A 21818-nucleotide genomic window follows, 5' to 3' on the forward strand; every position below is an offset into this window, starting at 1 on the left:
TTTGAGGTTGCCAAAGACTGAACTCAATGAATAAGGTGCAAATCCCAGTGTCTGGCCGACGTACGAGTTTCCCCATACTTGGCAGATAATCCACCAGGAAGAGAGCCCAAGCACCCCATTCACGATTGCCGAGTTTCAGGGCGGATCAGGAGAGGGATGGTATGCAAACCAGTAGGTCACGTCTTAGAAACTTCCTCGCTGATGATGTTGCAGGGGTGGAGTGGCCGAGGAAATGTGTGGTGAGTTGATCAACGAAGAGGCTGTCCGGGTCGTGTACAAAAACAATTACGGGTTTGGTGTGAAGATCTTCAACATATATATGGTAAGCTAAAACAATCCAATGATTGAGAGACTGATGAATCTCACGCGGGGAACTAGACTTATGGTGGCACCAACTGGGGCAATCTTGGATACATGAACGGCTACACATCCTACGATTACGGTGCAGCTTTGACTGAAGAAAGAGCCGTTTGGCGCGAGAAATACAGCGAGGAAAAGTTGGAAGCCAATTTTCTCAAAGTTTCTTCGGCCTATTTGACGGCAACACCTGCCCTTGGAGTCAACGGATCCTACGGCGTTCCAGACACGATCGCGGTAACTCCACTCAACGGAAATAATACGGAGACGAACTTCTATGTGATCCGACATGCTGATTTCAGCTCTGCCAACAATACCCAGTATAATATCACAGTCCCGATCAGCATCGGAAACGTGACGATTCCTCAGCTCGGAGGGAGCCTATCGCTTAACGGCCGGGATTCGAAGTTCCACGTCACCGATTACGATTTGGACGGCATCAATTTGATCTATTCCTCTGCAGAAATATTCACGTGGGCTCGCGGTTTTGGACCCGCACGTGTCCTGATTCTCTACGGTGGTGCAGATGAACTACATGAGTTTGCTCTCTCAGGTCACCTTGAGAAACCGATATTGGTCGAAGGAGACGACGTCACAATCGATAAAAGGGGGCCTGCATGGATAGTACAATGGCAGGTCACATCAGAGCGTCGTGTCATCCGACTAGCTGATCTTGAGATACTGCTCCTGTGGCGGAATGACGCCTACAACTACTGGGTTCTGGAGTTGCCAGGTCCAGCACCGATCGGGAATTTCTCATCCCCATCCAAGGGTCTAGCTGTTTTGAAGGCTGGTTATCTTCTTCGCACTGCAGAGCTGGTAGATGAGCATCTCAAGCTTTCAGGTGATGTCAATGCAACCACGGAGGTCGAAGTTATCTCAACTCCGGCAAAGAGTTTGAACGGAATTATTTTCAACGGTGAAAGGCTTGTAGTCTCAAAAACCGACATTGGAAAACTGTCAGGGAATATTCCCTTTCAACCCCCCATTATTGAAGTTCCCAAGCTCTCAAGCCTGAACTGGAAGTATATTAACTCCTTGCCTGAGATTCAGGCGTCGTACGACGATTCAGCCTGGACAGCCTGCACCAAAAATTGGACCCACAATCCACGAGAGCTGAGTACACCCATGAATTTATATGCTATGGATTATGGATATCACACAGGTTCTATGATCTACCGTGGCCATTTTATTGCCAATGGACATGAATCTGGCCTCTGGTTGAATGTGTCTGGCGGTACGGGGTTTGGGCATTCCGTTTGGCTGGACAATACGTTTCTGGGTTCATGGACTGGGTCTGCATCTTATCAAACCATTGTGCACAATTTATCCATCCCGGAGACCCTATCTGTCGATAATTCATATGTTCTGTCAATCCTGATCGACAACATGGGCCAGGACGAAGAAGCTCCGGGAACTGATGTGATAAAATTTCCCAAGGGTATCTTGAATTATGGCTTGTCTGGCCATAATCAATCTGATCTCTCTTGGAGGCTGGCGGGTAATCTTGGGGGCGAGCAATATAAAGACCTAGTCCGTGGTCCACTCAATGAAGGTGCCATGTATGCGGAAAGGCAAGGCTACCACTATCCAAAGCCCCCGGATGAAGATTGGAAATCTTCGAATCCCATAACGGCCGGCGTTTCACAGGCTGGAGTCGGATTTTACACGACAAGATTTCGCCTTGACATTCCAAACGGATGGGATGTACCTATGAGCTTCACTTTTAATGGCTCTTCCGTCGACAATGTCGACGCTTATGATATTGGTCGCAACTATCGATGTCAGCTCTTTGTCAATGGCTACCAATTTGGGAAATACAGTAGGTTCTTGGAGAAGAGATTTGCAATTCTACTATGGAAATTTACTGACTCGTACGTAGTCAATAATATTGGCCCTCAGACGTCCTTCCCTGTTCCAGAAGGGATTCTCAACTATCAGGACGACAATTATATTGCACTCACCATCTGGGCGCAAGACAAACAAGGCGCAAGGTTGGGAGGATTAGATCTGGTGCCGACTTCCATTATTCGATCTGGCTACATTCGGCCAGACCCAGCACCGCAACCAACTTGGACACCAAGAAGCGGGGCTTATTAGAGAAGTCAGGTTTTAGATAGTCATATCCATAAGGCTTTGGCTCCCGTCATGTCATAATGTAAAAAAGTATGTACATCAAGACAAATACATGTGCATGCAGATCGGAACGAGAAAACTTTGAAAATTTCAGCAAAGCAAGTAGTCATTGGCGAAATGAAAGGATTAGAAAGAGATCGCGGCAACCAGTGCATCCATGGCTGAACTGTGGGTAGACGCGTCAACCGACGTGACCGGGCCAGACCAGTCGACACCAAATTGGTTTTGCGAGTTCTGGTCGTTCTCAAAAATGCTGTTAGCACAGCTATCGATCACCTTTTTGTACAGACTGTTTGGCGACACGCTCTGTAGCATCTGCAGGTTTCGGATAAATATTCCCTTGAACTGAGTGCCGTTAGGTTCACAGTCGCTTGGCTCACATGACTCATGGATGACCATGTTGGAATCAGCGAGTGTTTTGATAGCAGCCGTCGCAATTCTGTTGGCTGAGTTGAGATAGGAGCTATTCGGGGCAGCCTTGTTCAGCTCCACGAGACCGCCGAGTACAACTCCTTGGTTATATGACCATCTGGGCAGCAATATCAGACTCCATAGAGCTGCAATGACATTCTTCAGCTAGACTTACATGGTCTGGCCATTGTTCTGGCAGCTGGTTGTAAGTCCATCGTTGATCGTTCCATTTCCGTTGATGAAGCCTTGAGCAGCAAACCAGTTCCATTGCTTTTGCGCCCAGACAACATATTGGTCTTTGTTTGCAGGCACGCGGTTGGCCAAGTGTGCTGCAATTGACAAGAAGAGCTCGTTTGTAATGGAGTTGACGTAGGTGCTGGTGGTACTCCAATAAATTCCGCCGTTGCCGCAGTTAGTGCCCCAGCTTGAGCTCTGCAATCGTTTTAGTATATTCCTTCAAGTGTGTTATATAGGAGTTGAGAGTTCCATGTAGGGAAATATCATGCGTACCAGGCTCGAGAATATTCCCTCTGCTAGCTCCAGATAGCTCGGCTCGTTTGTGACATCGTATGCGGCAATCCATGCAAGGGCCCACCACCCGTCGTCATCGTTCGCCCCGTCCAGCCATTGTGAAACATTGCTGCTAGTAGCATGGGATACGGGACGCCTCGTACGCCTGGAGATGCGTGTGTTCTGAGAACCAGGATTGGGATTTGATATCGGGGCGACTTGAAAGGTGTTTTTGAAGACGTCGGTCGCCGTGTTCATCACGGACGAATCCACAACAGCTAGGTCTGCGATGACCGTCATACAATTGGCACCGTTCCACCATCCGCAGGTATTCCAGAGGCCACTCGTGGAATTGTACCAGTTTTGGAGGGTGGTGAGAGCAGCCTCGGCTCTTTGCGTTGGATCATCAGCCAAGGTGCCGCGGGCGGCTAGTAGCAATGATCCAAGTACTGGTGCCACGAGGGCATGGGGCGAAAAGAACATGGTGAGATGAGAATTATACCGACGAAACTACCAATTCCCCGAATTCGACGAGTGCGCGGCTGCTGTTCCTTTATATGTTACATCTCTGTCCATACCGTAGCCCATCTAGTTCCTAGTCGCATAATTCACGCGCCAAAATAAATATACATTATTGCTGCATCAACCCCTTGATTGGCCACGAAGCTCAGCTCCCGCCGACAGATCCACATGCAAAGATCAGGCGAAACATGGGCGTGCGGGATCGACAACACGTATGCAGGAATCAGATCTGCAATTGGCCCATTCCGAAGAAAAGTGGTTGTCGGTCACTTCAGGAACCAGCCTTGCAGGGGCGGAACTTCTCCAATTACGGTCGGGCCACTTGCAAACTGGCTTGATTTATCAAGGGATGGCTCGTGCCGCAGTAGTATCCACGATATTCCCACAACTCCAGGTGAGAGTGAAACCCGAGCTAAGCCCCTTGCGAGGCGGACCTGCCCCATCGATCGTGAGGGGTCGGTCGTGTGCCTGGCGCTATGAGATGGATACCAAAATGGGATGCAACCTAGGCTTATTTATCCGGCCATCTTGAACCTTACCAGCTACATAGTCTGATCGCATTTTAGTGTGATATTGCTTGGAGTTACAGTGGGGCTATATAAGACGTTGGATTGCCAATTGGCCGATATTCATCAATAGTAACTTGTCTCTCTCCTCCCCGCAACTGAGACGATGCAGCATAGTAACAATGCATAGTTGCAATCGTGCATAGCATGGGGACGGTGGTGTCTGAGTCCAGTGCAGTTGAGCTCCCGCCTCAGATTAAACATGCAGCAGCCCGGGACATACAAGACACACATTGTCTCTGGTCAATACATAATATGATCCACATTTCGCTGCTTCTTGCGTTTGCTAGTAGTGGTTCGCACCAAGTCTTCCTCGTGGTACTGCGTGTCTCATTAACAGAACAAGCACATGGCTCCGATCTCATTCTTGCTGTTGCCGAAGCTCCGATCCCCGCAACAGATCCGCTCGAATGCGGCTAGGCCCACAGGTTCGTTGGAGCTTTGCTGTTGGACACCGAGCGGTCAAGAATCCTGCGACTGCAACTGTGGCTTAATATTCGGCTATTACCAGCCCGAGGCAAGTTCGGCCATGATGCAGCAGCAAGCGGATGAAACATAGGAATACCTCAGCTTCAGATCTTCCGCAATAATTCCCTGACAGGAACGGACTTTGTTCTCACTATGTACCGGCGGACATTCAATGCATTTCAGGGGGTGAGACTAGTCACATGGACACACCAAGGATAGATGCTATAATTCGAGGAACAATCTATCAATTTTGGGAGAAATTGCAAATGCAATCCACTATACACATCAATGGTTCGGGGATAACGTTTTCGCTTCACGGAACGATCCTGGATGAATTGCAGATCGAAAGCTTGGCATGCATGTGTGCCGTGCACCATCAATATGCTAATATGAGGATATAAAGCCCCCTTTGAAGGAAAATGAATGAAAAGGACATTGTGATTGGCGAGCCTGGCACATCTACCGTCGCCTTGGCGCTCTTCAACACGGAGATCACGGCGGTGATAAGATTATTTATCTCCGTTGCAAGGCAGGATTTGCCACTCATCTGAGTATCCCCGCTGTACTCCAATTTTCGTTCACTCTCGGACATAGGAAATAGTGCCAAATTTTATACTGTCTGCGATGGCTATAAAGCGCTATAAACGCTATTTCTAACTCGTCGAAATCTCGATCCTTCTATATCTGATTGCGGCACCACTCGATCATAGCAGATTGTATTAACTGTTCTCATCATTGCTAAAACGACAAATTGGCACAAACTTTGCACGATTGACGAACATGTCTAAATCGATCGTTCTCATTACAGGTCAGTCTTCATAGTGAATCGAGAGAAGTTGGTCTCATACTGAATATTTGCAGGTGCCAACTCTGGGATAGGTTATGCCACAACCCAAGTCATTGCTTCCCACGCAGACTATCATATAGTTATGGGTTGTCGGGACCTCGACAAGGGAAAGAAAGCTCTATCTGAAATCCAAGCCAGCGGCATTAAGGGAACACTTTCTCTGCTCCAACTCGATGTTACATCCGAGTCCTCAATTTCTGCAGCAGTGGACGAAGTCGACAGGAACTTTGGGCATGTTGATATCTTCATCAGCAATGCGGGAACTACATCGCCAAGTGAAAGCGGTCGCGATAAGCTGAAAACTATTTTTGATATCAATGTCTTCGGCGCTATGCTCGTATCCGAAGCATTTGTGCCCCTTCTACTGAAATCAGGCCAACCATATCTGATCCAAATTTCTAGCGGTCTGGGCTCACTGGGGATGGCAGCGGATCCAACCAATCCTTTTTACAACTCTCTTTGGGATGAGTACCGAATGAGCAAGGCTGCCCTGAATATGATGACACTTCAGATGCATAAAAGGCTGTCGACGCAGAATATTCGAGTTTTTGCTGTCTGTCCCGGGTTGGTGAGGTCGCGATTGAGAGGAGAAAGTGAAACGGCAGTCAGCGCTGGCGGTGCTGCTGGCGATCCGGTGGTCTCTGGGAATTTGATTATGGACATCATCCTGGGAAAGAGAGATGACAGTGTCGGGAAATTTGTTCACAAGGACGGCACTTATCCTTGGTAAACCCACAAACAATGCAGTGGGTCTAATAATAAATCTCAATATCTTGTTCTTCCGATTGGCAACTGGCATTTCCTGCTAGTAAATTACATCTCTAACTCACCAGCAACACCGCATAGCTGGCCAAGAAGCTGGAATCGATTTGACTCGACAAAGGTTCAAGAGCAGATTACTGGCATCTCGGAATAGATGTGGAATCTGGGGACATGGAAGCCTGAGCGTCTTGCTCTTCCTCCAGTTCTAAGAAGACAGCTTTAATGGGCTGCTTGGTAGCCTCTCATTGGATTTCCTGAAAGCTACAATGGGAATTAAAATTGCAAACCAAATGGGTTGACTGGTTTTATGGAAGTTGTGCTTCATCTCTAAATTCAAAGTCTGAATCACCTAGGCCCACATCCTATACATCCATGACCACTTCACATTTATGGGCAGAAGGTGCAATGAGAAAGTAGTGAACGGGTTTCATATAGTCTTTGTTCACACCTGGTGCGAGCCGAACGTTACCACACCGACGGAAAAATTCAGTTGCAGCAAGCCTCAGCTCTATCCAGGAGAGGTGTTTACCAAGACAGCCACGAGAACCAGTACCAAAAGGCGAGAAAGCAGTTTTGACCTCATCAGAGACTTCGTGATCCGGTTGCAGCCAGCGTGTAGCGTCAAATTCCTCAGGGTTAGGAAAGATATTTGGGTCACGGTGCATAGTATAGCTCTGCGTGGTTACAGTTGTCCCGTATGGTAGATAATATTTGGAAAAAGTAACACCTCCCTCTGGGACAGTTCGGGGAAGAGATCCGGGGGCGGCGCCATATAATCTCAGAGTCTCCATAATGATGGCATTGAGTAACGGAAGTGTCTCGAGATCCGTATCCATGTAGTCGTCACTCAAGTTGGCTAACTCGCTTTCAAGTTTTGAGCGTAGCGTTGGTTGCGATAGAACCGCCCATATTAGGTATGTGAGCGTGACTGCCGTGGTATCAGAGCCGGCCATGATCAAGTTCCCGGCTTCCAAGGCCACGTCTGCATCAGTCAAAGTTGCCTCGTTCTTTTCACTCTCACTAATCATACCCGAAAAGATGTTATTAGTAGAATCACGCTTCTGACGGCCGTTGATAACTGCTAATTTTCCATATTCGGACAGGTAATGCCCTGCCCTGAACAGCCTCTGAAATGACTTCGATGGGATAAATCGGCCAATAGTTCTCAACAGTGGAAGTTCCACGCCGAGCCCGCTCCCCTTCATAGCAGACTCCAGGGTCCGAATGTACTCATTTTTCTGTCGCTTTATTAGCCCTTAACAACTTTTGTCCACTTCATACGCCCCATACCTTTCCCACGCGCAGCATTTCAAAAGACTCGCCAAACATCAAATGTGTGCTGACATCTGTTGCCATGAGAGTAGCCCATTTCAGGATGTCGCTCACGCCGTGATCTTGGAGTTCATTTTGGATCTGAGAAACTGCCAACTCAGCCTTATCCCTCACAATAGGCTCCCAGTTGCGTCGGAGATCCGATTTGGAGAAGGGCTTGGCGAAAAGTCTCCTACGCTGGGCATGCATTTTTGCGTCTCGCATGGAGAAGATGCCCAGCCGACCATTCACGAGCTGTGCATACCATTCGCCTTTGATAAACCCCGAACCCACACTGTGAATCTCCTTAAAATCGGCCAAAGAGGACACCGCTACTTCGTCTGGACCAATGCGCACAATATGGCCATATTCTTGGTGAAGTCGATGGATGTAGTAAAGCTGCTGGCCGCTTATGGTCGCTAATTTCAAGGGTAGTCGCGTGAAGGTAGTGAAAAATGGACCAGGGATTCGACGCAGGGGTGAGGTTATGGCCCTATATAGACACTGTTTTTATTGTGGTTCGTGGTCATTTCACTTTCATTAGTTTTAGGCAGGAAGAATTACCTGCAATAGCCATATTAACGCCAGGCAGGATGCATACGTTCCAAATCCCATGTTGGTTTCCATTTTGGTAAAAACAACCGCAGTGATGAACAAGGTGTTCCGCACAGGCGATGTTTATGATAGACCTTGTATTCGGGGCCACGATGGGTGCGACTGGGGGAGATCTGGTCTGTGAATTCCACGCAATACTGGCGATCCTTGTTCAATTTTGTGGAGCAAACGATGGGATTTGACGTGTGTTCAAGAACGTTGACTCACCTAGTGTGTAGACTTCTTTCTCCCCTGTAATCTTTTGTGATGGCGATAGTTCTGAGTTCCTGTTACGGGCGCTTTTCTCGAATCTCCTCGGCTCACGGTGCCCAGGTCGGTTAATTATGTTGCACGGACCCGGGCCGCCTTAATAGCCAATAATCACTGGGCAAGAACAGCCGGTCTGCTCCCCAGCCCCCAAAGCCCCCAAAATAGAAACCTGTGCGGTAATCGCCCACAACGGGAGGTCCGACTTGGGGCGAGTATATAGCTTCAAAAAAGGACACTCGCTATCATTATTTGCAAGGAAGTCTAAAGAAATATTATGAAAGTCTACCGATTGATCGTAGCTTAGACTTTTCTCGGCATAATAAAGTCAACCGACTATGCAACTCAAACATCGTTGAGCTATTATCTCCTCCATCCGATACGCGATGGTGGATTAGGAAAGACCTTGCTCGAGTGCCCACCGTCTTCTGACGAGGATGCGACTTCGCGCGTGATCTCAATGGTGGTCTCTTGGTAAACCTTGCCGAGTTCATCCATCTCGATGGGTTGCACAATGTTGTCCGTTGAGCCATCGCGATCAAGGACGTCGTCGCCGATTCCAAACTTCCGATTCATCCTCTGGTCGGCGGTGATAGTTGTCTTGTATGTATCACCTTTGCGGCCCTTGCTGTTGTCAAATTTGTTGTAAGATCGATCATCGCTCGGCTCAGATTCGCCGATAAGATTGCGACGTGTAAGCGTGTAGAGAGTGACATCTGCCAGTCCGGAGCTGGTGATGATGGCACCAGCACAGCAAAAAAATGTCACGTTCGGAGTTTGGCCATTCTGGGTGGCCATTCGTCCAGCGGCCAAGGGCAAAGAAAGGACAATATAGACCACTGGATAGATAGTCATGTAACCAACTACTCGTCGCAGACGCTTCAGGCTCTCAAGTTGACTGTTTCCGAGAATGGATGACTGTGCGATTTGCTTCCGTAGCTGGAAGTACATCACTGCGTAGAGAAAAACAGTCCCAAACTCGGCAAGGAAGATCCAAAAGTAGTGAGTCCACAGGCGAACTGTCTCATAATCTTCATTTATCCAGCACCAGGCACCCGATGGGACGAAGACATCGACTCCATATATTGCCAACGGGATTGTGACAATAATTGCCACAAAGACCCAGACACCGATAACAAAGCAAACAAACACCTTGTAAGACATCTTTTTGCCCAAGACGACGAGCAGAAATGTGTGAAAAGCGATAGCCAGGACAAAAGCGCCACTACCGGGATCACCGATTTGAAGCCACAGCCCCTGAAGAAAGCATGCAGCGGTGCCGGATTTGATTTTGTCGGTGAGAATCCATCTCAAACAGAGCAAAAATCCCAATGCTTGCTGAAAATCTGCAAGAACCAGATTATAGATGAGGATAATGTATTGGTTGTACCCAATGTATCTGGTGTATTTTCTTCGCCAGAAGATCAGACGGTAGGTAATGAAGACGAGGAGAGTTGCCGTGGCAATAAGGGAAAGAAATGCCATGACTGAAACAGCAATGAGTCCTTGTCGTTGAGCGAGTGGTAGAGGATCGATGTCCAGCTCAACCTCGCCAGTGAGCCGCGGGACCAATGTATTCCCCTCCTCTGCGACTCCGCGCATCATGTTCAATAATAGAAATCCACGCATGGTCTGCTTCGTGCTTGCTGCTTATTAGACTATTAAACCAACTATCACCATTGCTTCAGTGAAAGAAGGAAAGAATCGAATTCCTTTTAAGAAGTGAATCTGGCTTTGGGAAAAATAATAGAGAAGACAATTTCGAGAATCAAGGCCGGTAATGTGATGGAAACAGAGTATTTCGAAATGAGTGACAACTCTCTCCTTAGAAATATCCCAGCAGAGGAAAGCAAAGAGGCGGAGATCCCAGATAAATGGCACAGCAGGCTTATTAGGCTTGTGGTCCAACTTTACAGGGTGGGAAGAATCCACTAGTGCCGGCGTGTATTGTGTGGGCCGAAAGAACTCTAAGCTCCATCTACTCAAAAGCAGACAATGCTCATTTTCATAAGAGAGCTTTATGGTATGACTCGGGCCTCCACGAGTGAAATTTTCACTTAAGCTAGCTATCCCGGGCCTATCTCTGTTAGGCTGAACACACTGCCGCCATCGAGCCATGGACTCCATAGTCCTTCATACCTTCAAATTCACTCCACCCTAAACGGCCAGGGACCCTCTCAGCTATGGGACTCATTTGAATAATGTTCGAACTTTCTGGCTAGAGTGTCGAATCAATACACAAAAGGTCCGGATGTGACCTTGACTGCCATTATCTGTCCATGGGACCAAAGAAAGAGAAACATCGGCCAGGAACCGAACAAACCCCTCCATCTTTTGGCCAGAAACTATGAACTTCTAGGGTTCGCATTTTGCTTGTGTATTGTCAAGGTAATCAATCGCATCTGTATGCGTGCTCTCCGCTTACTTCTCGTCATGGCCAGGGTGCTCGGACAAATGGAGACTGCTTTCAGCCGCAGGGGCAGACTTCTAGAACACTAGTGGAGAAAAACGGTCAATTCGTGCCGGTCAGCATGGCATGCAATTCGCGGAGTAAACCGGTATGTTTGTCTGACTTGCATCCAGAGGCAGGGAAATCTTCGTGTTTGCCACCTCAAGAATTCGTTTATCCATATTGTTTTAGTCTAGTGGTCAGCCGTAATTCCGTAGTGCGGCTTAAAGAACCAGGGACCCTGATTGACCTGGCCAATCCAAACAAGTCGTTCGTAATTAACCGGTAGCCGACATTTAACTACTTGTGTTTACGAGAAGACCAATTATTGAGAGCAAATTCTTTTCTCCAATTTAGCCAAGCCGATGGGGAGAAACAATGTCGATCTTGCCGGTTTTATGGGTCTTAACAGGATGATTTAGCAATAGCCCGGCTCGATCCCTTGAGCCGTTCCGGTGGTCCAGAATAAGATTCGCTCCACCGTAAAAAGTTCAACTTCCTCGATTACGGGAAGGTTCTGGGCGGCTATGTGTTGTGAAACCCGTGCAGGGGCCATCCGCTCCGCTGTTTTGTCGGAGTTCCTGCAGTTTGCGGCAAAAGATCGTTTTTGAGCGTATTGATTAGCCCGATGAAGAAAGAACTTGCATCATGATCCCTGGTCATCATCTATCAACAGGAGAACGCACTCCTTTCGCCCGGGCCGGCCAGGACCCCTTTTCTGCCGAACCGATGCTGGAGAAGCGGTAACCTGCACACCGTCCCGGGCATGTGCCAGCGATCTGGTACACCTTGGACACTTTACAGGCCAATAGAGCAACTCTCGATGAAAATCAGAAACAGGCAGGACCCACAAGATAACTTAAATAACCCCTTGATGACTATGCACCACGTTCTTTTTGACTAGGGGCGATCTTATGGGTTTCTGTCCGTGGAACGGATTTTGCACAACCGGGAAACAAAGCAAATGACAGCTACGAAACTCGAATTAAGCATTATTCGTTGGTTGGGTCGGGTGTATCCAAGGATCCGAAAAACCATTGTTTATCTATTCCAGGCGAACATCCGCCATGAATTTGACTTTTTGATAAACCTGATTACTGACTATCCAATTCGCTTTTCTGCCGGTGACTCCGTCTAGCGCCGCCGATCATAACTTGGCCATCGCTCGACAGAATAATCTAGATTTAACATTCAGTAGCAAAATGTATCCCACCCATCAGGTCCTGCTAAGCGCCATTATTATTATGGTCGAGGTGAATCTGGTTGCTGTCATTTAGCCATCTCTTTAAAATGGCGAGAAATACCCAAAGCACACGATTCTAAACGGTCAGTAGTCCCATTGGACTATCGTTGTCTGCCAGAATTTTTACGAGCAATTTGACCTGATCAAAAGTGGCAGCTCATAAATTTGCCATAAAAGTATACTCTGCCGAGAATGATATTCATTTCTCAATCCATATCTCAACCCCATCGAGCTCCAATTCAACGTGCCGGTTCCCTCTCCAAGCAGTAGGAGCATAGATCGGCTCATCTTCCCCGTCAAGTTTTTGAACAAGCGTTGCCTGCCGAGAGTTATTCTTCAACAACAGGGCCACTCCACTATTTGGATCTCCAAATGCAAGATCATTCCCCTCCATAGTCCACGCAGGTGAGCCAACAGTCCCGTAATATATATCGTGCACAGGACTAAGCTCAAATAGCAGACACCCCATTGCACCCTCCCACTCTGCATGCTGAATGCGCGAGCCATCTTTTGATGGACAGGGAATAAATGCTCCCAAGGTATATCGTTCTCCCGTCTTCATCTCCCTCCCGGAAAAAAGAATCAACACGCGATCGGAGTCCTCATTGGACGATATTGCAGTCGCAAATGCGGATGCATCAATTAAAGTAGCCTGAAGATTGTAGTCGTCGAACCCTACGTAGAGCAAGTGCTCAAAATCTTTGTACCAAATTTGATCTTGATCTTGGAGCAGGATGCTGAGCTGCAGAAGTGTATGGGTTTTGGTAAGATTTCCGAGTTTGGGAAGCTGTACAGCAGCTTCTTGGTTCAACAGAGGGTTTGATAATTGGCCGGCACAAAAGTAATCGGCAAGAGACCCTAGGGGCTTGAAAAGGGTTGGCTGAGATACACAATCAGCACCGTTCAGACAGCCAAATAATGGATATAGGAGGTTATGTATAAACATACTGCTTTCTTACTCGCCTCGTCAAACATCGTCCAATTAACGCCGACATCTGAATTTTGCACAAAAGCCCGGACTATACAATCAGCGACGGCATCCAGATAATGATCGCGAATCAATCTGACAGTAAGGTCAGTCCCAAGCTGCTGAATCAGAAGGTACTTGACCATTATCCGCATTGTATCTGGCGGTACAGTGAGCTGATGAAGATGCAGATCATGACCATGAAACTGCCTAGCCAGCCCGCGAAACACATCCCTGGGCACTCCCTCAATCCAGACGGGGACCTCAACCTGTGCGGTGAAAACAACGTCCAGCACATCATGATACATTTCATCGCCGTCTTCGTCACAGTTGGGATTAGCCGATTCGCGATACTGCGAATCCGACTCGGGAAATTCGAAGGCCCTTCTCAGAGCCTGTCTGCTCCAATCATCAGATTTATATGGGAGGTTCTCGCCCTCACGACCTGTCGCTATGCTCTGGAAGATTGCACGTCTTGCATCGGCGGGCGTGCGCCAGTGCGCACCCGGCCCTTGTTCGTACCAGATCCCATCTCTCCATGGGATCAACCACCCGAAGGCGCGAAGCCAGCCGTCTAATGACAGAGCTGGAGAGGGACAGAAATGTAGCGGGAAGCCGGACAGATAGTGGAAGATTTGGTAGAGAATGGGTCCGGTTTCTGGCATGGACGGCGGGATAGCTCCAAGTTGGGTGAGCAATGAAATGAAGGCCGTTTCGGTGACATGCTCTATGCCGGTGTTGTCGGACACAGCGAGAGATTGAAAAGAGTTCTCTAGCCCCTTTTGGTTTCTTATTGAATAGCATAAGATCTTCGTGATCCTTTTGAAGACCAGCTCGCGAGTCATTTGTCCCTCGGCGATCCATTCGTTCAGCCGCTCGGCCGACCTGAGGTCGTTCGACCTGGCTCGCTGTGGCATACTTGGGATTTATATGGAGGAGGCAGTTAAAAGGGGTTCGAAAATCGTCTATACTAATTATTGGAGAGGAAGACAGGAGGAAGTCACCACTTGACTGTTGGTATGAGGTGGGTTCGGGGCCGAAAAACGTCATTGCCCATTTAGTCGGGGTTGAGCCTCTCAACCCTGTTACGTGCACTGTGCAGTCCCTTAAATATAATGGATGTTTGAGGGAATGGAATAAGATCGCTTATTATGGTATCCAGTCTGTGCATGAAGAGTACAATCCCCGGAAATAACAACATAAGAGCAGATGAAGGAGGGTATCAATGCATCATCGGTGAGGAAATCAGTTCGGTACAATGCCATAACCATATTTCCATGCTATTCGCTGTTCAAATAAATCCCGAAACTACCTTCGCCGTGTATTTCGTCCATCGCGACGATTCACATACGACCGCTCTTCCTCTTCCTCCTCTTCCTCTACGGGGGCTGGGGTGCGTCGTTCAGTGCGTCTCTTAGGTCGGCGCCGACGGCTCGAGCTGATGTTACTAGCCGAGTCATCTGGGGCAAGGGAGCGGTCATCATCGAGAAAGTCATCCTCCGTTCCACTTTCCCATGTATTGCCCATCGCAGAGAAGGGGGTGCCCATACGCGCCTCGACGTATGAGCCGCGGCGGCTCTGGTTGGCCACTGACAAGCCGGCGCCACGCTCGCGAAGAGCCCGACGCACGACTTCGGCTTTGCAATGCAGAGCTTCAAATGCGTCCTCCAGTGCCTCCATTCCCAAGAAAATGTCTCGTTCGACTTCGGCTAACGCGGCGATCTCGGTTTCCTCGTCTAGGGCGATGGGGCCGCCAAAAGAAGCCGGGGAGGATGGACCGCCGTTCGGCTGGCTCGCCGGCCGGAAACTGCCATCCATGTGGTTGGGAGTTGTACCACGGGAGATTCCACCTGTACTGAAGGGGGTGTTGGAACGGTTGCTGTTCCAGCGAGAGCCGGAAGTTGTGGCAGAAGGATTGCTATCTTCAGCTCCGCTACGGAGGAATCCATCGAATCGGCCAGAGATGAGAATTTCCCACTCGTCATCGCTGATGGCGGCAAGTGTGGCCAAAACGTGGTGCAGTTTCCGATTGTTTAGCATATACATGGCTATCTCAGGGTCTCGAGGGAGGGATGAAAGTCGGTAGAGCCGTTGGATGGCTAGTCCCGAGGATACAAGTGCAGAGGACTTTAGTCGGGGCTTGTCATCTGACCGTGGAACCGGAGTAGAGGAGTTGATACCAAGCAAGGCGCAAAAAAGAGAACGCTCCTGATGCTCCAGATGCGTCAACATGGCGAATGTCAAAGTTTCATCGTCGACCTCGTTGGGCGCACTGCTGACTTGGTCCGTTTGCTCCGAAAGCCATTTATCGACAGCCACCTTGGTCTTTTGGGACTGTCGTCTGTAGTGTTCGCGATATTCCTCCGGAACGTCAATGTCCAATTTCTGCATCGGGATATGCTCGTCACCTTGCATCGCCGTCTCGACAGTCGAAGGTGCCATAACGAAAGGTGGCCATGTCGGTAGTTCTCGGCGCCCAGATACCAGTTCGAGCACCTCGCCCCAACTTACACCCTCTGGTCGTTCTTCTGTCTCTGGGTTGTCGCACATTCGGCACTGGCAGGGCTCGGAAGAGATATCGCGTGCAAAGACAGCCTCGAGACGATCGAGTAGACGCCGAGCCACTGATCGGTACCCTGTAGCCACCGCCAGCGAGCCATTCTTGCTCATAACCTTTTGGTAATCATCCAGCAGACGATTGAATGGGTTAAAGAGCTCCTGAGCTGCGACTTGAGTGTGCGGCTGCTGCTGGGAGAAAGGATCTGCCACACCAGGGTTCAAAAGCAGTGTTTTCTGTACTTTGTGGTCCAGACCACCGTGCTGGAGAAGATAATCAACCCGCGGAATAGAAACTGGCACTTCGGGCGGAGGGGGAGGTGGCGGAGGAGCTCCATATACAGGGCCTGTCATGATGGGTCGTCCATAATCAAACGAGTCATCACTCGGTGTGTGGCGATGGGACATGGAAGACCGCATCTGGGTGCGAGATGGGGGCTTTACAGGCGGGGTCATAGGTTTGCGTGGGGCTGTATACTGCTGATTGGGAGCAATGGAGGTTGCATCAGACCCTCCGTCGATAGACTCTGCGCTCGTCTCGCGGACCGTAACGTTGGATCGCGAAGGGGACATCGTGGACTGACTGGTGGACTTTCTGGGTATTTTGTTCTCGTCGGAAATTTTGGATCTGGACGTCTTGCGGGTCGTTGTCCGAGGCGACGCTCGAGGCGATGCTTCTTTCTCATCCTTGGGTGTTTTGGGTTTCGGGGGAGTCTCCGATCGCACGGTCTTGCTGGACTTGATCGCGTCCTCTTTCTTGGCCCAGAGATTTGACGACGATCTGTTGCTACCGGTCTTGATCCGGATGCTTGCTTTTTTTGTCTTTGGCTTCTCTTTCTCCGTCCCTTTCTCATACCGCTCATCAACCGGGGTGCCTTTCCGCGATGATGACTGATCGACGCCGGTCAACGGCGGGCTGGGAGGTGCATGGTTCTCGGTACGGTCATGGCTGTTGCCGTTTGTCTTTCGATTTTCTTTGCGGTCGGTCAGATCGGTCGGGTCCGGTGTTGGAATATCCGGCTGGCGGACGGCCTCCTTGCTGTGGGCCTTGGAGAATGTCGGGTATGGCAGGCTGGTCCTCGAGTCATTCAGAAATGAGGTGGTCCCAGACCGCTCGGTTTCGACGCTCGGCATCGAGGACCTGCGTTGGTGGGGAGGATCCGGATCGGAGGACGAAGTGGATGTGACAGATGAAGAGGGAGAGGAAGAAGTGGAGGAGGGAGCCGTGGGGGGTTCGCGGGCGCGATCCTTGGTTGAAGGACGGGAAGACCGACCCAGTGACGAACGCTGTTTGTTTTTGTTTTTCGAGGTTGAGGACGATTTGCGGGTGTAGCCGTTCCTGTCGCGATCTCGGTTAATTCTCAACGGCAGCATGGCTGGCGGGCTCGAGGGCGGCGAGAGCAAAGCACGGGGACCGACTCCCGTGGGTTCATCGGTCGCGATCGATTTACCTCAGAGGAGTAGCAGGTTGCACCGCCACGGAGGGATGCTATTTTGGCCCCCCAATTCCCCGAGATGCTCGTCTGCCTGGCGCTTAGGTTGGGCAGGAAGCGGGCTGTCACTGGTGGACCAGCGGGCAGCTTATCGAATCCCTGGAAGCTGGGGCAGAGATTCCGGCATTCCGCGAGAGCACGAGGACGAGCTCTTGCGATGGGATGACTCCAAATAATGGATGAAACAAAGGAATAAGCTCGTGTGCTCAGGGACCGTGTGCATGCGGCAAGTGGGCGGTGACGAAGCAAGAAAGACGATCCAGCAAGATGTGCTACTTGTCAGTAGGTTCCCCGCCCCGTGACGTGGTTGGCCCTGCTTCATCAACGACTGCTTGCGCTCTCGCCACAACACTTGATTTTAAACAGGATTCAAACGAGAATTGAAATACAATATGATCAGGGTATCATTCGACTTATTCTACTACTGTACAGCTCGTACTTCATTCACTCCATGGCATGTAGCCCATTCGCCGGCTTGGTAGGCGAGGTCTCCAACACCCAGTTCCCATGTTCTTCATGGGCCACGCCGCCTCGTTGCGCCGCCCGTAGGACCTTGTCATTGGCCGGGGTCAAGTCGCCGGAATGGCGATCCCAAAGCCAGCCTTCCTTGAGCCACATCCAAGTCAGGTAGGCGCGTAGCTCCTTGTCCTGTGGCAGCACAGTTTTCCATTCGGGGACAAAATCAGCCGCTGTAGCACCAGTCCCCTTCCAGTCCGTGGCCAGGTCGCGCAATTTGTCACGACAGAAGATTCGCCAACTATCCAGGGAATATGCGCCGACGCCGGGCAGGTGTGCAATCTCCCACGCAACGCGTGGGTCGTCATTGTCGACGCATTCATCGCGGCCAATATCGCGGCCATCCAATTTCCGCGGGTAGTGGAGCTTGCGATACCGCTTGTCGTTGACCGGAGGAGCAGAAAGCCAGGTTTGTGCCAGCATAACGCATTTCTTCGCCCGCTGGTTTTGAAATCCCAGACAGTGTATCATCGACACCAAGTCAGAAAGCTCAGCGTCAGCCATCGCCTGGATGGTTGGATAACGTTCAAAAACTTGGAAAAGAACCGGCAAGGCGACTCCGCCTCGAGTCCTATTGAGAAAGATGGTCGCAATTAGCAGTCGGAAAGGGTCGTGTGCCAGCTGTTCTTGGATAAGGCCAAAAGATGGTGCATCGGTCGGGGGAAAAGGAAGACATGATTCGGGATCACCCAACAACGAGGGGAAGTAAGGTGAGATTTTGGGCGGTTTGGCTCGCGATGGAGTTGCATTTGCGGATTGGAGAAAATATGCACTTTTGGTGGGGGATTTAATAGGTGATCTGGGCGGGGGAGTTGAATACCGAGGTGGGAATTGGTCAGGGAAGAGCATTGGAGGCGGAGGCAAGGGAGAATCGGGCTCGAAATCGCTCGGGACATCGCTCAAAGATGAATCAGACGACAGAAAATCCGACGACAGATCCAACTCTTGCAAGATCTTGCGGGTCCCTTCAGGAATAGACATATTGTACAGTGGGGGTGAGGGTGGTGGGTAGTTGTTGTTGGGAGAACAGTCGACAGAGAAATACTTTGATATCACCTCATCGCTGGAGGCCACACCTTGCGAGTCCTCGGTTATCAAAAATCCACATCCCAGAGCCCTGGGTCGGCTGGGAGTTCATCATGACTGCTTCTGCGACTGCTTCCCGGACTTTTGGGGGGCGTTTTCTTGGGAGTCGACACCTTCACTTCTTTTGCGGGGGGAGTGCTTTGGCGAAGTGCTGCTTTCGAGAGGCTTTCGCGATGTTTTTCGACCTTCTTCTTTTTCTGGCGCTCTCTCTTGCGCTTGTTTCGTTTGGCTTTGGTGGAAGAATGGTGATCGGGGGCCTCGACCTCGGGCAGACTGTCGTGGCGATCGTTCATGTCGTAATCAACGTGATCGTCTTCGGCATCTACGCCGTTCCCGTCCACGGGCATTTGGGACACAACCAATTCTGCAGCGTCATCGTTGTCACGCATTCGCTTCTTTCTCTTTGACTTCTTCCCGCCCTTATCAGGATTCCTCTTCCGCTTCTTCCGTCGCTCATCGCCAAATTCAAACCCCTCCAAAGCATCCGCAGCGGCCTTAGACAGCGAGCTATTCATACCCAAGTACAATCGGCGCACGTATTTGATCAGGAGATAGACTCCCATCTTGTCCATTCCAGCCCGCATGGCTTCCGTGCTGATGTGGTCAACAAATTCACACCTCTCGGAGCGTACCACGGGGTAACCGCCTTTTTGCATGAATGGGTGAGACACAATGAACTGCATCAGCTCGTCTCGCTTGGAAGGCTCCAGTGAACCAAAGATTGCATCCTCCTCGATTGCCTCGTCCTTGAGATTGCCATTCAAAGCATCGTCGGTATGTCCATTCGAAGATCCAGCGTTGTCCAATGTTGATGTTTCAAAGCCCACAGAATTCCTGTTGGAGCTCGCGGCCTCCTCTGCGTCGGCCACATCGATATTTTGGCATGAAGCATCGCTATCTCGCTCGTCCGGTCCGTCTGGCTGCTGATTTTCCTCGTCCTCGCTCTTAATCAGGTCATCTTGATTGAAAACCTCCGATGGAGCAGCCAACACGCTTGTCTTCTTCTGCCAAAATAACGCAGTCGCGGAAGGCTGCGCCTGAGGAACCGCTGCAGCCATGGATGCGAACGGGGAAGGAGAGGCCGGTCCGGCCAACATGGCTTCTTCCTCTACCGCGTCCTCGTCGTTGATATCGCCATTCAGGGCATCGTCGGTAGATCCATCCAAAAATCGAGCAGTTTCCATGTGGAATTCTTCGGGTTCCGCAGAATCTCTCACAGAGCTCTCACTGGGGTCGTCTTTGCCCTGCGTGAGCTCATCTGGGTTGGACGGTTCCAACGAGGCAACGCTACCATCTTTTTCTGCGTCCACCACATCGAGATCGCTACTTATATTATCGCTGGCATGATCACCTGATAATGAAGAGTTGTGAATGTCCACTAGTGGAGCTTCGGCCCTTGCAAAATTGTCGACATTACTCTCACTCGGTTTTTGAGGATTTCGAGTAACCTCATCATCGTCGTCACTCAAAGAATCGATCATTGTGATCGTCCGCTTCGCCACCCCTTTCTTTCCGTACGTATGCTTGATCTTCCCGGGTGGAGGCACATAAACATATCGCGACTTTTTGGACGCCGAGACAGCAGTGTCTGGTTCATCCGCTACGCCATCAGAGGACGTAAATGAGATGCACTCGGCCGCATCTTCCGATGTCGATGCGTCCAGGTTTGCTTGGTCTGACAGGATATCGTCACAGGCGCGGTCGAACAACTGCTCAAATGACTGGTTGAAGTTGAGTAGTTTGTAGGAATCGAGGTCGAAGTTTGGAGGCGAGATGACTACGGAAACCCCGTTTGTGGAAGCCATCTCGTGTATCTGTCGTTGGTTTGGATTGGGCTAGGTTGGGTTCGGCGAACGAGGAACGCTATGGCGCGGGACGCATATGCAGGGCAGGCAGATGGCTTGGTCGGGTGGAGGATTCAGCTGTAAACGAAAAGGGACCTTGTTAGATCGTGCGACAGACAACATCAGGGCTAGCTCACGGATGTTCAAGGTTGCTCAGACGTCTGGGGTTCCGCGAAAGCCATGGGCAACCAGCTTCCGCATGGCCCAGACGCGAGTCTCGACGTTGACGCGTGGTGTAGTTACGGGGTTGACGGATGGATGGCGCGTGAATGATACGCCGAAAGGTGGGCGCCTGGTCAGGTACCGGAAGGAAGCGCGTTGACCTGGTAAAGAGTGGTAGAGAGCAAGAAGGAAAGAGGAGATCACATAATGGGCCGGAGAAAGTCCAATGAAGAATTATGCGCACGGACCATCGCGTGGAGTATACGGAGCAATGACGATGGAAGACCAGGGGAAAGCATTGAGGGCAACGGTGCACTCTTGTAAAACTTCGTTTAGAGAATTGATCCGGGAAAACCCAACGGTTAAAATATCCCAGATGAGTTCTAAGCAGAAAAAAAAAGACTTGAATATCTCCTAAATTGAACTAATTCAATGACCTTCCACCATCCACCGGTAGTTCAACTCCGGTTATGAAAGCTGCCTCTTCACTGGCGAGGAAGCATGCTGCATTTGCAACGTCGGCAGGAGACGCAAGCCTCCCCAGCGGGATGCCAGATAGTATCTTCGAGCGATTTTCGGGTGTATCGGGTTTTCCAAGGACCAAGGGCATCCTATAAAATTAAAGATTACTCGCGTGAGTCCATATTGACTGAACAGGTCGCAAATGGAGGCTTACATTGCGGTCTCCCCTGCAACTGGACAGATGGCATTGCATCGAATGTTATCTGTCGCTAATTCCGCCGCCAGTCCT

The 21818-nt window shown here is 50.1% G+C and overlaps 9 protein-coding genes across 9 annotated transcripts; 2 read left to right on the forward strand and 7 right to left on the reverse strand.

Moving 5' to 3' along the window:
- Nucleotides 1-26: 26 nt before the first annotated feature.
- Nucleotides 27-2457, forward strand: PFLUO_LOCUS2599 (uncharacterized protein; the record flags this gene model as incomplete). The annotated part of the gene is made up of 5 exons (XM_073779756.1): nucleotides 27-35; nucleotides 86-159; nucleotides 214-322; nucleotides 379-2179; nucleotides 2240-2457. 5 exons carry the CDS (start codon nucleotides 27-29, stop codon nucleotides 2455-2457), a joined length of 2211 nt encoding a protein of 736 aa, XP_073636679.1.
- A 162-nt stretch (nucleotides 2458-2619) lies between these two features.
- On the reverse strand, nucleotides 2620-3897 carry PFLUO_LOCUS2600 (uncharacterized protein; the record flags this gene model as incomplete). The annotated part of the gene is made up of 3 exons (XM_073779757.1): nucleotides 2620-3022; nucleotides 3080-3336; nucleotides 3415-3897. 3 exons carry the CDS (start codon nucleotides 3895-3897, stop codon nucleotides 2620-2622), a joined length of 1143 nt encoding a protein of 380 aa, XP_073636680.1.
- A 2002-nt stretch (nucleotides 3898-5899) lies between these two features.
- On the forward strand, nucleotides 5900-6547 carry PFLUO_LOCUS2601 (uncharacterized protein; the record flags this gene model as incomplete). Its single annotated transcript, XM_073779758.1, has 1 exon — nucleotides 5900-6547. The coding sequence occupies one exon, from the start codon at nucleotides 5900-5902 to the stop codon at nucleotides 6545-6547; it is 648 nt and encodes a 215-aa protein (XP_073636681.1).
- A 394-nt stretch (nucleotides 6548-6941) lies between these two features.
- Nucleotides 6942-8467, reverse strand: PFLUO_LOCUS2602 (uncharacterized protein; the record flags this gene model as incomplete). The annotated part of the gene is made up of 3 exons (XM_073779759.1): nucleotides 6942-7817; nucleotides 7870-8309; nucleotides 8455-8467. 3 exons carry the CDS (start codon nucleotides 8465-8467, stop codon nucleotides 6942-6944), a joined length of 1329 nt encoding a protein of 442 aa, XP_073636682.1.
- Nucleotides 8468-9114: 647 nt separating this feature from the next.
- On the reverse strand, nucleotides 9115-10353 carry PFLUO_LOCUS2603 (uncharacterized protein; the record flags this gene model as incomplete). The annotated part of the gene is made up of 1 exon (XM_073779760.1): nucleotides 9115-10353. The coding sequence occupies one exon, from the start codon at nucleotides 10351-10353 to the stop codon at nucleotides 9115-9117; it is 1239 nt and encodes a 412-aa protein (XP_073636683.1).
- A 2289-nt stretch (nucleotides 10354-12642) lies between these two features.
- PFLUO_LOCUS2604 (uncharacterized protein) lies at nucleotides 12643-14075 on the reverse strand (the record flags this gene model as incomplete). Its single annotated transcript, XM_073779761.1, has 2 exons — nucleotides 12643-13323; nucleotides 13392-14075. 2 exons carry the CDS (start codon nucleotides 14073-14075, stop codon nucleotides 12643-12645), a joined length of 1365 nt encoding a protein of 454 aa, XP_073636684.1.
- A 643-nt stretch (nucleotides 14076-14718) lies between these two features.
- On the reverse strand, nucleotides 14719-17100 carry PFLUO_LOCUS2605 (uncharacterized protein; the record flags this gene model as incomplete). Its single annotated transcript, XM_073779762.1, has 1 exon — nucleotides 14719-17100. One exon carries the CDS (start codon nucleotides 17098-17100, stop codon nucleotides 14719-14721), a length of 2382 nt encoding a protein of 793 aa, XP_073636685.1.
- An 803-nt stretch (nucleotides 17101-17903) lies between these two features.
- PFLUO_LOCUS2606 (uncharacterized protein) lies at nucleotides 17904-18956 on the reverse strand (the record flags this gene model as incomplete). Its single annotated transcript, XM_073779763.1, has 1 exon — nucleotides 17904-18956. The coding sequence occupies one exon, from the start codon at nucleotides 18954-18956 to the stop codon at nucleotides 17904-17906; it is 1053 nt and encodes a 350-aa protein (XP_073636686.1).
- Nucleotides 18957-19069: 113 nt separating this feature from the next.
- Nucleotides 19070-20866, reverse strand: PFLUO_LOCUS2607 (uncharacterized protein; the record flags this gene model as incomplete). The annotated part of the gene is made up of 1 exon (XM_073779764.1): nucleotides 19070-20866. One exon carries the CDS (start codon nucleotides 20864-20866, stop codon nucleotides 19070-19072), a length of 1797 nt encoding a protein of 598 aa, XP_073636687.1.
- Nucleotides 20867-21818: the final 952 nt, after the last annotated feature.

The sequence above is a fragment of the Penicillium psychrofluorescens genome (genome assembly GCF_964197705.1).
Source record: "Penicillium psychrofluorescens genome assembly, chromosome: 2".
Lineage (NCBI taxonomy): Eukaryota > Fungi > Ascomycota > Eurotiomycetes > Eurotiales > Aspergillaceae > Penicillium > Penicillium psychrofluorescens.